Source organism: Bombus terrestris, chromosome 2, assembly GCF_910591885.1.
Source record: "Bombus terrestris chromosome 2, iyBomTerr1.2, whole genome shotgun sequence".
Lineage (NCBI taxonomy): Eukaryota > Metazoa > Arthropoda > Insecta > Hymenoptera > Apidae > Bombus > Bombus terrestris.
The window spans coordinates 1,126,537-1,140,626 of record NC_063270.1 but is presented as its reverse complement, the minus strand read 5'-3'; the positions used below and the strand labels follow the sequence as shown (position 1 = coordinate 1,140,626).

The window sequence follows — 14,090 nt, the reverse complement described above, 5'->3', positions numbered from 1 at the left end:
GCAACCTTTACACGCGAAACGACAAACGCACGCTCGCGGCGAGGTTCTCGCGACGAAGAGCACTGGTGTGTGTTGATTACGTGGCGCACAGAAACGCGACAGGGACGGAGGGGTAAGTTGGGTCATCGTTGGTGTGAGGGTTTCAATATGCTTCGACAGTAGTTACGATACCCACCCTGGACCCGCCATAGATCGGACGAAGTGGATGCAGAAGCGGACGAGAGGGCGTAGGTAGTGGGTGAGGGGAGAGAGAGGACTATCGTGCTGCGGTATCGGTAGCCTTGGTTATTTAGGAAACCATATCAAAGTTTGAGTTGGCTGGTTGCCGGCGGTGCGCAACCCTCCTATCGTGGCCTCCGCTTCTGGACAATGAGATCTCTTCCGGCCTCGTCGAGGTCGCCCTTGACGTTCGTTACCGGACCGAATAACGGCACCTGGAGCCATGAAAATGCTGCTGCATTGAATCTCTGAAGAGGTCGCGAACTCAGAAAAGACGTTATCCGTGATAGATCAATCGCCCATTATGTAGCCTGCAGGGCTGTTCGATAACTTCTTGTCATGCAATAGTAGTGAAGATTTGATGCTGGTCTAGGAATGATAAATATAGATTATGGAGTTTTTAATCAGTGACGATGTGTGGAACTACGGTAGAATTTCATTTGTCTGAAGTTCATTTATTGGAATGGAATTTTACGAAGGATGTGATCTATTAGGTGAATGAGAAATTAGAGATAGTGGATAACTTCTATTAGATGAACTTCAGTTATATACTTTTGTTTGTCCTCAGACAGACTCAGATGAATAGAATTCTACTACAATGCTATCATTGTCTCCATTATAAAATAATATATAAGTAGTCAGTCTTTTCTTCGTCTATAACTTCATTATGTAGAAATTAAATCAGTTTTCGATTTAAATATACCTAGAAAACTCTGTGATGTGTCCCAATATTTCTATCATAATGTTAGCTTGCTTTTTACTTTATAATCTTCACTGTCATTTTAAACAAAATCACTTTCACTAAGGTTCACGGTTTGCATAGACACTCGTAACAATTACGAGAAAAAATCTGGCGATGTTAACACGTTACGACAGTGCAGAAAGACGAACAGGCGGCCATTCTATTATACTTCTAGTTCGTTGTTAGAATGGCGCGGGTTCTTCTGGAAGGGTCCAGAGATTTAATTAAGGCAGAGCGAAGGACACAAAGACGAGCGCTACGTCGTGTAAACTCGAGCTTGGCCGTCGCCCTAGTGTCCCTGTCGTAGTTTCGGGAACGAGCCAAGTCATTCCTCTTTCTTCCATTGCAGAAGATCACTCGAAAACTCGCGAGAACGCTCCACGCGTCTACAATGTAGATTCTGTTCGGCCGACCGTGTGAGTCAAAGTTCGTCAGGACACCTTGATCCCAAGGAGCCACTAACTTTGTCCGAAAGCTTTGTTTCTCTCTTCTTGTACATCACAATCTTGTACGGGAACCGAGCCATTTCGTTCGACTGACTTCACCTGCATGTTGATGCGTGGAGAAATATCTGGACCTCTTCTCGTTTGTTTCAGGATTTTGTGATGAATTTGCGTTATTTGACGAAGGTTCTAATTTATGAGCGTAATGAATATTCTTCAATATTCGTAGTTTTTCGCTCTTTAGTTTTTCGAATCTTTTTCAAGATTCTGTTTAATAGTTACGTAGTTATTACATGATATGAAATCGTTTGTACAGAAAATATTTATATGCCGAGGTATAACGGCGTAGAGATTCTAATAGAACGATGCAATATGAAAGGGAGAAGAATAGTTTTGAACAAAAGTTCTTTGAATCCCAGAAAATTGAGTTCATTGTAGGATATCGCCTCGGGAATCTATGCCGGTGTCGAGTTGCGAGCATACTCGAAATCTGAATCGAAGTTTCGGTTTAATATGTGTCGAAGCAATAGGCCTACTATGCAATAATCTGCAAAATCGTCCCCCAGAATATATACTTTTGAAACCCTCATATTAATCAATATTAAGATCATTCTACGATCATTCACCGTGGCCTGATTCCTCTAATTACTTTTCGTTTTGTCCACCATAGTTCACATACGTTATTCATTAAATTTCACAAAATTTGCACCAACAGGGTGTCACAGTCTCCAGCAGCGAAAACTGATATTCATGGCACTCGTGTTGCCAAAGTCACGGACCAGCACTCCCTAAGGCCGAACCTCGAAACAGCTAGCAGCATCATCTGCTCCGCGGTCGTGGTTTCAGCGTCAATAATTCGCAAAGGCTGCGGGGCAGCCTCTAACCGACTGATTTCACGCATCTGGCGTTTGGTGGTTTGGTCTTGCCTGATTCGTGCCGCGTGTACGCCAAGAGCAATAGCGAAAGACGTCGATGCTCACGCGAGAGAGCGTAGGATACACTTACTGGGAACAAGACGATAGAAGGCGAAACAGAGAGGCGAATAGAACAAGAAAGAGCGAAAGAGAAGGAGAGAGGGGGGAGTATGGCCAGTCTCTGCCTCGCCGCCGTGGTGGTCCCGTGATCAATATTCCTTACCCCCTTTGCCTTGGCTTACCCCTCCGGCGCGGTACGGGTACCCCTTACCTCGTGAAAACCCTACTTCTACTACCCACTCCCACCTCCCTTCAGGGAGAACCCGGGAGAAACCCCTGAAACCCCTCTCGCACCCTCGTCTTAATTAGGAGTCTGAATCTGCGGCGGACACGCGTATAAGGGCAGGCTGCTGGAGATCGGGAGAGGGTGGTTTGAGGGGTTGTGGGTGCAAGTGGGTGAGCGGGTGTAGTAGAGCTCTCGGGCAAAGCCAGACGAACGTCGTGTCCGAAACATTATTCCTAACTTTCGTACGATCACCGCCGCGTCACGGCTGCTGGACGACCCTTTTTATTATTCCCTGAAAATAAACACATTTGCGCTTCCTTGCCCTGTTCCAGGGCCGGGTTTCCGCCGTTGCCTCGAGCCTGCCTTGTCTGTCCCTCGTTCTGGACGAAAGAACTTTGCCTTGCATCTCCACCCGTCGAGTAATTAGCTGTTGTTCCGCAAGTCTGGATTTAATTATGACGGCGGATGCGGTTGATACGAGATGCTGCGAATTCTGTTTTCTTTTTTCTTTTGTTTGTTTCTTACTCTTCTGCTGTTTTAGTTTCATTTCCTCGTCGCGATCAGTACAGTTTGCTGGATCAAACACCATCGTGAACTGCACGGTTGGGTCACTGCACCTAACGAAGCACATTGAAAAGTTTCAACTCTCGCCAATTTGCTTCCGACTAATTTCTTCCGTCCCCTTTCGCGTTTTCCAAAGTCTCCGGTGCGTTTCTTGTTTGTTTCGCCCAACGTACACGTTCATGACTTTCTCGACAATCAGTGCCTCTTATTTCTCCTCTTATTTATGTCTCTGTAGTAAAGAGTTTATTCGTTAACCGAAAAAAATTAATTTAATCATGGATAAATTATGTCCGGATGAGATTGCTAGACATCCGTTTCGATCGTCTTGACCAAATCAACGAGGGCTCGTTAAGAGGAAATAGTTTGGACAAAATAATTAATTTGTTTAAAATAATTTATTTGTTAAAATAATTAATCGACACTGGAGGATAATCGAATTTTGAAGAAACACGCTACGCACCGGAGCGAGCCGATATCGCTCGAATCTCTCGTTCGTGAAAGTATTTACATGCGTGGTACATACAGACGAAGTACATAGAGGGTAGTGACGGTAAGGCTGAGCCGAGAGGATATTGGGGTTAGGCCATTCATTAGATTACGGGAATTCGGAGGTACCCGTTGAGGGGTAGAAGAGAAGAGAAGGTTGGGGGCGAAGATGCGGGACTGGGTGCACGATCGGGGACTAACCTGCGTGCATTAGCTGACGTCACGAGGCGCAGTAATAAGGGAAAGGGTTGAGAAGGCGAACGAGAGGCAAGATTACCTTTTTTCGCGGTTGAACGAAATATTATTTGCGTATCTCATATGATGAAATTTAATTCGAGGATGTGACATGAAAAATTTAGTAGGAAAATATTTATGGAATACTTTTACTCTGAATAATTATCACGCAACATTTAAAAGAGATTCTATAAACTTTGACTATAAACTATAAACTTTGGAAAAGATTATATCTAATTTATTATTTATTATAATACGTAGAATCAAGTAATTATAAGAAAACAATGATTGTTTTCTTCTGTTACAGCGTCGACCCACACGAGGCGGGACTATCCCCGCCAAATCATGAACAAGGTAAGCCAAGGTATTTTCTCAATAATATAAATTAATTGATAGTATAAAATAAAATACAGGTTACTAGCAATTTGTGTTTATATTCGATGTCGAACAAGTTAGCAATGTGTTCGACAGTTTGCATTGGTAGTCAGCGAGCGTAGCGAGTCAGTTACTAGGGAAAATCGATCCAACACCTTTAATCGCTTTTCATGCAGCATGCGTCGGTCATTACGTGCTCGTATTTTCGGTGGCTATTATTTTAATGGTCTATATCGAACAATCAACAACTCTACCATGAACGAAATTCATTGACAGAGCTATAATAACACTTAACAACCCATAAAATTAATCATAGTACATAATACGAATTCCTCATTTTATCAAAACTGTTAATATCTAGTAAGAATTGGATTGTTCAAATATTTTTGAGAACATAGAATTGTTACAGGACTAAAAATCTCTTTGATATATTTACATGCAATCAAATTGACATATCAAACAAGCGATATTCATCATAGAAGAAAGCCCTACATTAGTCGTCTAAACGTCTATCCCCTAAATCTTACATAATGATCCGAAGATCGACGTTCGCTGCACGCCTTAACACGAGCGCAGCACAAACAGAAGATTAACCGAGAACTTTACGAGTGCACCGTTTCTGAAGTTTCTACGGGATAACTAAAATCAGAGGGAGAACTTTTTAACTTGGTTGCACGTTTAGAAGTCGCGGGTAGTAACGGTGCGTAGCACAACGTGGGGAGATGGTTCCGTGAGTCTTTCGCGCCTTCTTGTGCGTGTGCACGTGCACGTTTGCACGCGTTGGATACACGTATCTAGCTCGAATGTATATGTATAACCCGAGCCTCATTTGTAGGCCCTTTATGCGCCGTCTGCCTTTCCTCATTATGCATTGCACATGAGAAAACTTGCTTGGAATCTCTGCCCCTCCTACGTTGTCTGCCTCACTTTCTTACCGCTCCCGTTCAACGAAGTGGGGTGTTGATCCCTTCACCCCCGTCCCCGAACCTCGTTCCACCACTTCTTCCACCACTTTTCTCTTTCTCTCTCTCTCTCACACACACACTCTCTGTGCCTAGACTGGTAGCTCTGCTTCTTTATAAACTTTTAATGACGGCAAAGCCTAATCGAGAGAACGAGCGAGCAGAGCCTACCTCGCCTTGACTCGCAAAGGCTATCCAAGAAAATCAACGTTGAATCTCGATTTTCGGTACTCTCTGGTGGAGGTCTTGAAGAAAGCTTGCTTGACGAGGCTAATGGCGGGGACTGTCCGCTAATTGTCATTGATTATTTTTGTTCCTGTTTGTTCAGTTCCTGAAGATATAGAAAAAAATTAAAAATCACTATTCTCAAGACCGGTTATTAAAAAGTAGGAAGTTTTAGTTCATAGATAAAAGTAATTGAAAGAAATAAGTATCTCTTTTGAAACTTATTCATCATAATTAAATTAATTTACATTAGCCATAGGAACAGAAGTTTTAAAAGTTTTAATAAGTTAAGGCGAAAAATGAATTAATAGCACGCGATAGTAATTTAATTTACAAGCATATGCAAGTAATATTATATACTGTATATATCTAGGAATAAGCGATGTAATGGACAAGATATCATTTCCCGATTTGTATGCAAAAGTGCGCTGAAGTATTCAACAAATCATTTAACGTTTACGCCTGGTTCGATGCTCGCGTGAATTAAACTTCCACCAGGAATTTCGTTCTACGGCGGCCGCTTCGAAAGCATGCGTATTTACGATATAGCGAATAGTTTATATCTGCGAAATGCTTTGCCGAAGTTCGGTACACAAACCTTAGCGCGAAGGCGGTTAACTGTTTGCTATACTGAAATAGCCCCTCGTTAACTCCAAAGTATAATTAACATGTCCTAAAACTGGACTGGTTTTAGATATGAACATTGTTTCTGTACGATTGATAAATTAACCTTTTTCGAAAAAATTACATTTTTCAGAAAAGATGTAATCTTATTCATTTGTAAAATTTAATTTTTGTTACAGAAGAGTTATTAAAGGAAATTTTGGGAGAAAACGTTTTATCTAGATTAATAATATAGTAAGTGATACTAGTAAACAGTAGAGTAGTAAGTAGAATTGGAAAGAAGGTGGAGTTAAAGATATCGAAACGAAAGTGTTCCGATTAGCGGAGTTTTATTTTACACAGTATCATATATTAGAGAAGTGGACCGGACATTAGGTATACGACTGACTGCAGTCTTTTCTTACCCTTAGTAAATGGGGGACAACAGAAAGGTTAAAACCTTCGACTCCTAAAGTACGATTAAACTAACCCTTAGTTATTTCTTCCGTATACGTCGTTACGTACATTCTGCTCCGTCGCTATATACACGTTTCCTGATCATTAGTTACGACTTCCTTGGGATCTCCCAGAAAGAATTCAAACCTCATATTCTCTTTCTATTTTTAACAAGGATTTTAAATTACCTTATGAACAAATAAAGAATCTATCGGACAACACATAATTTAATAATTTGATAAGAAAAGAAGAAAGAAATTCAGATCGATGAATGCAAAGAAGCCATCGTTTCCTTTTCAATCAACGCTCGCAGGGATCCCGGTCGGTTAAAATGTTCGCGGCATCATTTAGCGGCAGCACTCTTTCATAAAGACCTTAATAAAAATCCCAATCTAAACAAGCTTAATTTACGTCCGCCACATAATTACCTACCCCTGAGGCGAAACCCTCCTCGTTCTCGCTCGGCCTTTTTTCTCCCGTGGCGTTAGCAAACCACTTCTGGTGTGCACCAGGAGAGCGGAAAAAGAGAGGTGAGTCCTGTGGGCTGGGCGAGTTTCAGAGGCGTGCCTTCTTCGTCGCCGCGTCGAGAGCTCTCTGAAAAATCTAAGAGGCTTAAAGCATTAAAAGGGTTATACAACATTCATTAACAGAGCAGGTCAACCTTTGTGGAAATTTCCCTTGGAACCGGGCTGCACCGAGCTGGAGGCCGCCTTCTCGACCATTTCTCTTCTCCTCGCTGCAATTTCACTCCGTGGAGGATGTTTCTCTCTTTCTCTGACGCTCAAGCGAGTCTGGTTTCTCCTTGTCTCTAGGGGGAGAGGGGCAGGGGCAGCAGGATAGTCACGTGAGCAGAGTATCCAGGCAAAGGGGGCGGTAGGATAGAAAGTGGCGGAGAAAGGAGAGGAGGGTCCGTCTCTGATGAAGATGTCGCACACGCCAGGGACCCTGGCGAGATTACTCGGGTTAGAACCCGTGGACCCTGGTCAGGGCACATGCTAATTGCTTTATTTGACATCAAGAAATAATGTACTGCTGTTCTATGGCGCGGCGGCCATCGTACAGGGAACCCCGCGAGGAAACCTGAAACCCCTCGCGCCCTCTTCGACTCTCGCGCTTGTCCCTTCGTATAAATCTCCGTGGCTCGCCCACTTTCGCTCGTGCCCTCGTTAAATCTCCTTAAGTTGGAAATGACAGCGTTATTAGGACGTTAGTCGAAGATGTAATTTATCCCTTTCTTTTCCATTTGGAAGTTTTTGCATTCTAGTTTTCACGATATTAACCTTCTATAGGCAAACTAAACCACACTTCACCCTTAAATTTCTTAGATAAGAATTGTTATTTTTATTGAAAATTGGACTCTAGATTAGATAATCATTGTTTAGAAGAATATATAATAGAAAGGCATTGAAATTATGAACAGTTTCCGAAATAATACATCTATTTATATGTATCACTTGGGATAAAACATCGACTGTAAAGAATTAAACGCTAGCTAAAACCGCTGCTTATATTATTGCACAGAATATAAAAAATAGAAAATCTACAAGAATTTTCCTTACAATTCTTTTAACGTTCAGCATAAATAAATCCAAGAGGGTTTTCATTGGAAATGACTCACTATGCCGAATTGGCGATCGTAAATGGGACGTATGGTCAAGAAAAAAGGATCCATTCACCTACCGGACCTAATAACCCTTAGTTGAACCAATAACCGTTTCTCCAAGTTACATATGGAGGAATTTGTATTCGAAATCGGACATATCCAAGGGATGATCGTAGCTTCCAACGCGGGGCACGCGTCTTTCTCGTAAATATGCTTCTTGAACCAGTCGAGTAGCATTGGCTCGCAAAAGGGGGCAGAACGCACGGCTCTACAAAGCGTTAGGGTCGCTTTCGAGGTCGCCAAGGGTGCATTTCATCTTCGAGCGCGTCAGCTCGGAGATCGATCGGTCGTACGCTTGATGTCGAATCATCCATCTTTTATCGAATCGAACCCGATGGTCAGGCTGACACTTTTTCGCGCAACTTTCGCTCTTCGGAAACACTTTTTTGCACCATCTGCGTTTGATGATCGCAATTTTAGTCAAATGATACGTATTGTGTTCTTAATATGGTAAGATGTTAATACTTTTTTTAGTAGTAATTAATATGTACGCTTCTGTTTAATAGTTTGGAGCATGCTAGAATATAAAGAGAGATAATGACTTCCTTATGTAAATAAAATTTATTAGAAATATGTATTTAGAAATATTTTATACTTTTTAATATAATTCTTTTATAATATAATTTAATAGCAATTAGTAATAGTAAATATTAGTAATTAGCAATAGTAATTTAATAGTATTAAAATTGTAATTAATTATATTTAGAAATGAAAATTGCAATTATAATATTCTTATTTCTCAAAAAGATGGACAAAAAGTTGTTCCAGTGTCTCAAACTTTTAACATTGACAAAAAACATGCAATTCCTCGGAGGACATTGTCATATACTTATGACGGCACTCCTTTAGACGGAGTTCGAGATTGTTTCGAAAGTTCGTCTGGCTTGTAAATATTTTAAGCCGCGAAAATATAACGAGATTCGAGTGATATATCTTTTATCGGAACGAGCGGTCAGCTGTCCGTTACCACGTTCAATTTTTATGATTAAAGTTTTCGTTCAGGCGCGTGTGCACGTACCGGTTCGCTCTGCTATGTTCGTGATCGCGTTCTCGAATTTATCAATATTAATCCGAAACTTGTCAATGTTACACGTGAAACCACTTATGGAAGAGATGTTAAGTTCATCTGGGTGGCCCTGTATCTATGATGCATTTCCTTGTACAGAATATGCAGTTCCGTTAATTTTACTTTGGAATTTCGCCTAGCTTTCACATGATATAATTACAAATACGTTATCGTATTTGTACGGTAAACTGTAAAAAGATACCTGTCGTTTAGAACGAGATAAGTACCTATGTGAGGGAATTGGATGATCCATCTCTCACCGAACAGGGGTCCGACATTGGACGTCAAGAGCATACTTCTATCCGAACTTCTGGCTTCGAAAGCGTCCATCATGCTTGGACAGAACGCATTCCCCTAGGCAAACATTCGTTAATATTCACCTGTGCCGCGTGATACCAATGGAGAAAGTTCAAACATCGACGGACACCCGCAGAATTTTGTTAACGATTATTGATGCACGTTCGATGGCTCTGTAATTCAAGACTGATAATATCCCATTATTCCTGGATTATATCGAGTCCTACTCAGCGCGTTTTGTTCGATAAATTCTGCTTACATTTTTAGCCTATTGTTTAGTGCAATTCTAGTTATTCCATATCGCATCCAAGAATAATATTAATATCATAGAATCTACTCTATATAATATTAGTTCAGATATATGTATGGACATACGTATTTTCTCATGGATGGTTACTATAACATCGCAGATGTTTTCCCGAATTATACGTTGCTTCACTTTACTCTCGTAAATAAATATGTAAACGAATAAAGATATTAACTGTAATATCTTTGTAAATAATACGCGAGAATGACGCGAAATCCACCGAACTATAATTTTGTGGCCGTATCCTCCTACAATCGCGGGAGATAAACAGACGTACTGAAATAAATTTGGGAAAACAAAAGTAACCATCAAGCAACCACATAGAATATACCGTCGATGCGGTTGAGACGATGACCGTAGTGACACGTTGTATGAGAGTCGTGAGAAAACCGGGAAACCATGGGAAGAGAAACAGGGATGGCAAGGGACTATTTTTGTGGTTAACAGAGAATAATTTAAGGGTGGATAATACGCGGAGCCAGTGTAATTTAGCCACAGTACTGACACCGGCGGCGATAGAGTGCGTGCTGGTTTTCATACACTCTCCGCAAGAACGACGCACGGTTGACGTGTAACCGGGAATCAGGGGCTCAGGTGTTTCACCGGATAATAGGCGACATCACCTCTTCCTACGATCTCTCCCCTTCTTCTTCTGTATCATCGTCAAAGCCTGATCGATGTAATATTCACGCTCGATACGCGTCCCAGCTTCTGTAACTTGGGACGCTTGGCGCTTGTACATTTTCCCTGGAATCTCATCAACGTCCCTTTCACGTGTTCTTGAGCAACGTGTACTTTAGACTCGTTCCTAGAAAAAGGGTGCCGGCAAGGTATATTGTTTTTGCTTGCTATTCTTGTTGGAGAATAGCGTTGTTCAAAAGAGGATTATGTCGACATATAATTGTCAGAAATTTATGAATGACTTTGTTACTGACTTGTTATTATTTGTTATACATTAATGGACGAAATTTTATCGTACATTAACTTTGGATAACTATACCACTAATTTATCACTTAGTTTTATATAACTCTTTACCATTTTATTCAGAATGTTTCTGTACGATAATATTTTACTTCATGACAACTGTTTATATTCCAATATCATTCAGTAATAGTAAAATTCTTCAATGAACGTGATTCTCTAAATTCCACGATTCTACGAACAAAGTGATTCTGTGTTGGTTTACATTGAACATTTCATCAAGAACTTTCAATTCTATGAAAGACTACACTGAAATAGCAGAATAGAATCTTGCAATAATATAATAAAAGACCAGGATGATATCAGTGTCGGTTTAAAACACGGTTAGCCGAGTGTCGTTTACACTAGCGGATTTTCGTGATACACACATTCGTCGGTGACGGTAAACACTCTCTTTTGTCGGGTTTCGCGTGGAGTTAAGCCGAGGTCTCCCATTAGCGTCGCTCGGAATTACAAAAATAACACTTGTCCCTGAAGCGGAGCCCCACGGGGTAACCCGACGTAGTTAAGTAAAATTAAGCTAAAATTTCCGTCGAGTCTCGCGCGACGTGTATATTCAACCCCTTTTTCGGCAGCTCTCATGGCCGGTGGCCAGCCTGGCCAACCCCTGCATCTCTGTTCTACGCCTCTTTCCATATCTCGGACACTTGCTCGCCTCACTTTCCGCGTTCATGTTACACTCACTCTGATCCCTTTCCCGTCGCGTCGGCATTAAATATTTACCTTTCAATGAATATGCAAATATAATTATTTACGCGCAATTTAGACGTTTTTACGCGGCCTCGCGTAGCCAGTCGACAATTTCCCTGCTCGTCGACGATTTTCAACAGGAAGAAACGACCGTAAAAGAGGCCGCTCGACGTCCCAAGCCCGTGTGCAAATTCATCCTCTACCTCCCGTTCCATCTCCAACGATGGTGATTGCACGCTTTCATTAAACGTATTGCTGCTCGAAGTATATCGGTAATTGCGTTATCGGTCTTTTAATGAAGTATTGGTATCGAAGCAAATCGCCCGTTTTACGTGTACACTACTACGTGTCTTCTGTGTCGTCGTTAGTTAATTAATGGTGAGAAAATAAAAAATATTGGATAGAGAATGTCGAAGAGAGGAAAAATTTTGATAGAGAAAGTATTTTAATACTACATATTTGTTTAAATATCAGTGCATTTGAAGAAGTATCTACGCTTGGTTTCTTTATACGTAGAAGTCTATTATTACCTAAAAATTTTGGTGAATAAAATATTATATGTTAATATAATACATTGTATCATTGTACTTAGAGAAGCATCTACACAGCTTCTCATACCAAGAAGCATTAATTTCGCATTATGCCGGTATTTCGTTACGCGATCAACAAGATCACCTCACCAAAGGCAACCTGTTATTAAACCCACGGGTCTGTCTTTATCTGGCCATCGTTCTTCGCGGGATTAACCTGTAACGTTAATTATCTACCCGGGGTTCGCAGGGAACGTGGCTGAAGCGGCATCAAAGAACCGAGTGTTTAGCTGCAATATCTTTCCAACGGGTTGCACATCCGTGACCAGAAAAGGAGGCCAGCGAATTCAAAAGAGGGCGAATGGAATGGGTCGAGGTGGCGATTTGTGGTTGCCGAAGAAACCGGAGAATCCATCTCCGGCCCTTTAACAACCAAACGCCATCTTTGATCTTTTCCTTCCCTTCGTAGGTTCCTTTAAAATCACTTGAACTCCTCTATTACACAAAATTATCACTGTTTAATTATCTTTCTATTCGTAAATATGCATACAGTGCCTTACGAAAGTGTTTGATCGTTTAACATAAAAGATTAGAAAGAACTTATGTATATTGTATGTGTTATATACAATATTTTTCAATTTTATTAGCACTCTGACAAGACACGACTGTCATGATTATATTACTAAAATTTGTTTTTATTAAGTTTTCCTCGGAAATGAAGTCGAGTGATTCTCATATTGCTAAGGAATAATTCTGATTTAAAGCTTTCTAAGTAGCAATAAGTTTACCACGCAAAATATACCGGCGCCTTAATCGAACGGTAGTAAGAAACTGAAAGAAAAATACCGTTATTGGAAGGAATCACCGAGAAGACTATCAGAAACGGGAGATATTGCGCGTGGCGTTCGGTTCGCGGGGTTGCCTCAGACGAAACGACCAGAAGAGAGAACCATAAGCAGCCATCTTCGGAGCCCTGTCGTGCTTTAGCCCAATGTCGTAGCCAATATCGCGAAGAAAGGATACAAACGACTTGAAATAGACCTTGAAAATAGATTCGAGACCGATCGCGCAGCCAGGGGAATAAGCCATCGATATAAATTGCTCCATCCACTGACGCCGTCGACGTCGTTGTGTCGTCGTCGACGCTATATCGTTAAACTAAAAAAAAAAAAAAAGGAAAGCCGCTTGTGAAAAGTTTGCCTCTCACGAATAACGCATGCATCGCCAGATACGGGAATACTGTGAGCGAAGATACGTATTCTTGGCTCTAAAGAACGTGGTTGAGCGGTTTGCGAATTTTTCCCACTGACACATTCCTACCGCGAAGCTCTCCAGAGAAATGAAATTTTTAGAAGCACGCGTGCGTCAGTTCTGACGAATTTCGGGAGGTTTTTATTCTTCGAGCATTTTTTCGCCACAGTTAATGGCGAGATTAGCGTGAAATTTCGCTACCTAAAAAATTGTATTCGTGGTTGAATATTTACCTTTACTACGTTTTAGAAAAGTGCAAGAGATGTATATCTAATGGACGAAGTGACGGAATATTATTATATTCAACACGATTTTTAGCGGTATCTATAGAATGATATCGCAACTTAAATATGGAATATAAATAAAAAATCATAAATATTTAAAAAAAATTATTCGTTAACATATAGCATATATTATCTAGTGGATAGGTCAGCGATAAATATATTAATGTACTTAGAAAGGCAATATTATTTATTTCTCGAACCAAATGGGATTATTTCGCCGATTCAACGCAAATGCATAAAATGCACGAGATTCCTCGGCAGACAAATATTAATGCTTCAATTCGAATGATCTTCCACGGCGTCGTTAATATGTTCTCGAACGGCTGACATCCTATGGTAAACAATTTCGGGCGAGAAGAACGAGAGAGCAACGAAGAGAAAATGTATTCGCGAGTTTCCAATTTGCGGTTGCGGCTGTTAGAACAGAGCATGGAAGGAGGAAGGGAAGGGGTGGTCGGTCGGCACCGGGGGTGGTCGAGGGTGGAGAGCACAGGAGGTGGCGACGGGTGGT

General features: G+C 41.1%; 1 protein-coding gene across 10 annotated transcripts in view; it reads left to right on the top strand.

Annotated features, from left to right (window-relative positions):
* Nucleotides 1-14,090, top strand: part of LOC100650591 (mucin-5AC) — a 304,537-nt gene that overhangs the window by 227,596 nt on the left and 62,851 nt on the right. For 9 of the 10 annotated variants that reach the window (XM_048414230.1, XM_048414222.1, XM_048414217.1 and 6 more), the window contains one exon: nt 4,196-4,242. In XM_048414230.1, coding sequence (XP_048270187.1) covers nt 4,196-4,242 — 47 coding nt within the window. Of the gene's footprint in view, nt 1-4,195; nt 4,243-4,816; nt 4,964-14,090 lie in introns of those variants that run through there. The other variant, XM_048414263.1, reaches the window with a different exon arrangement.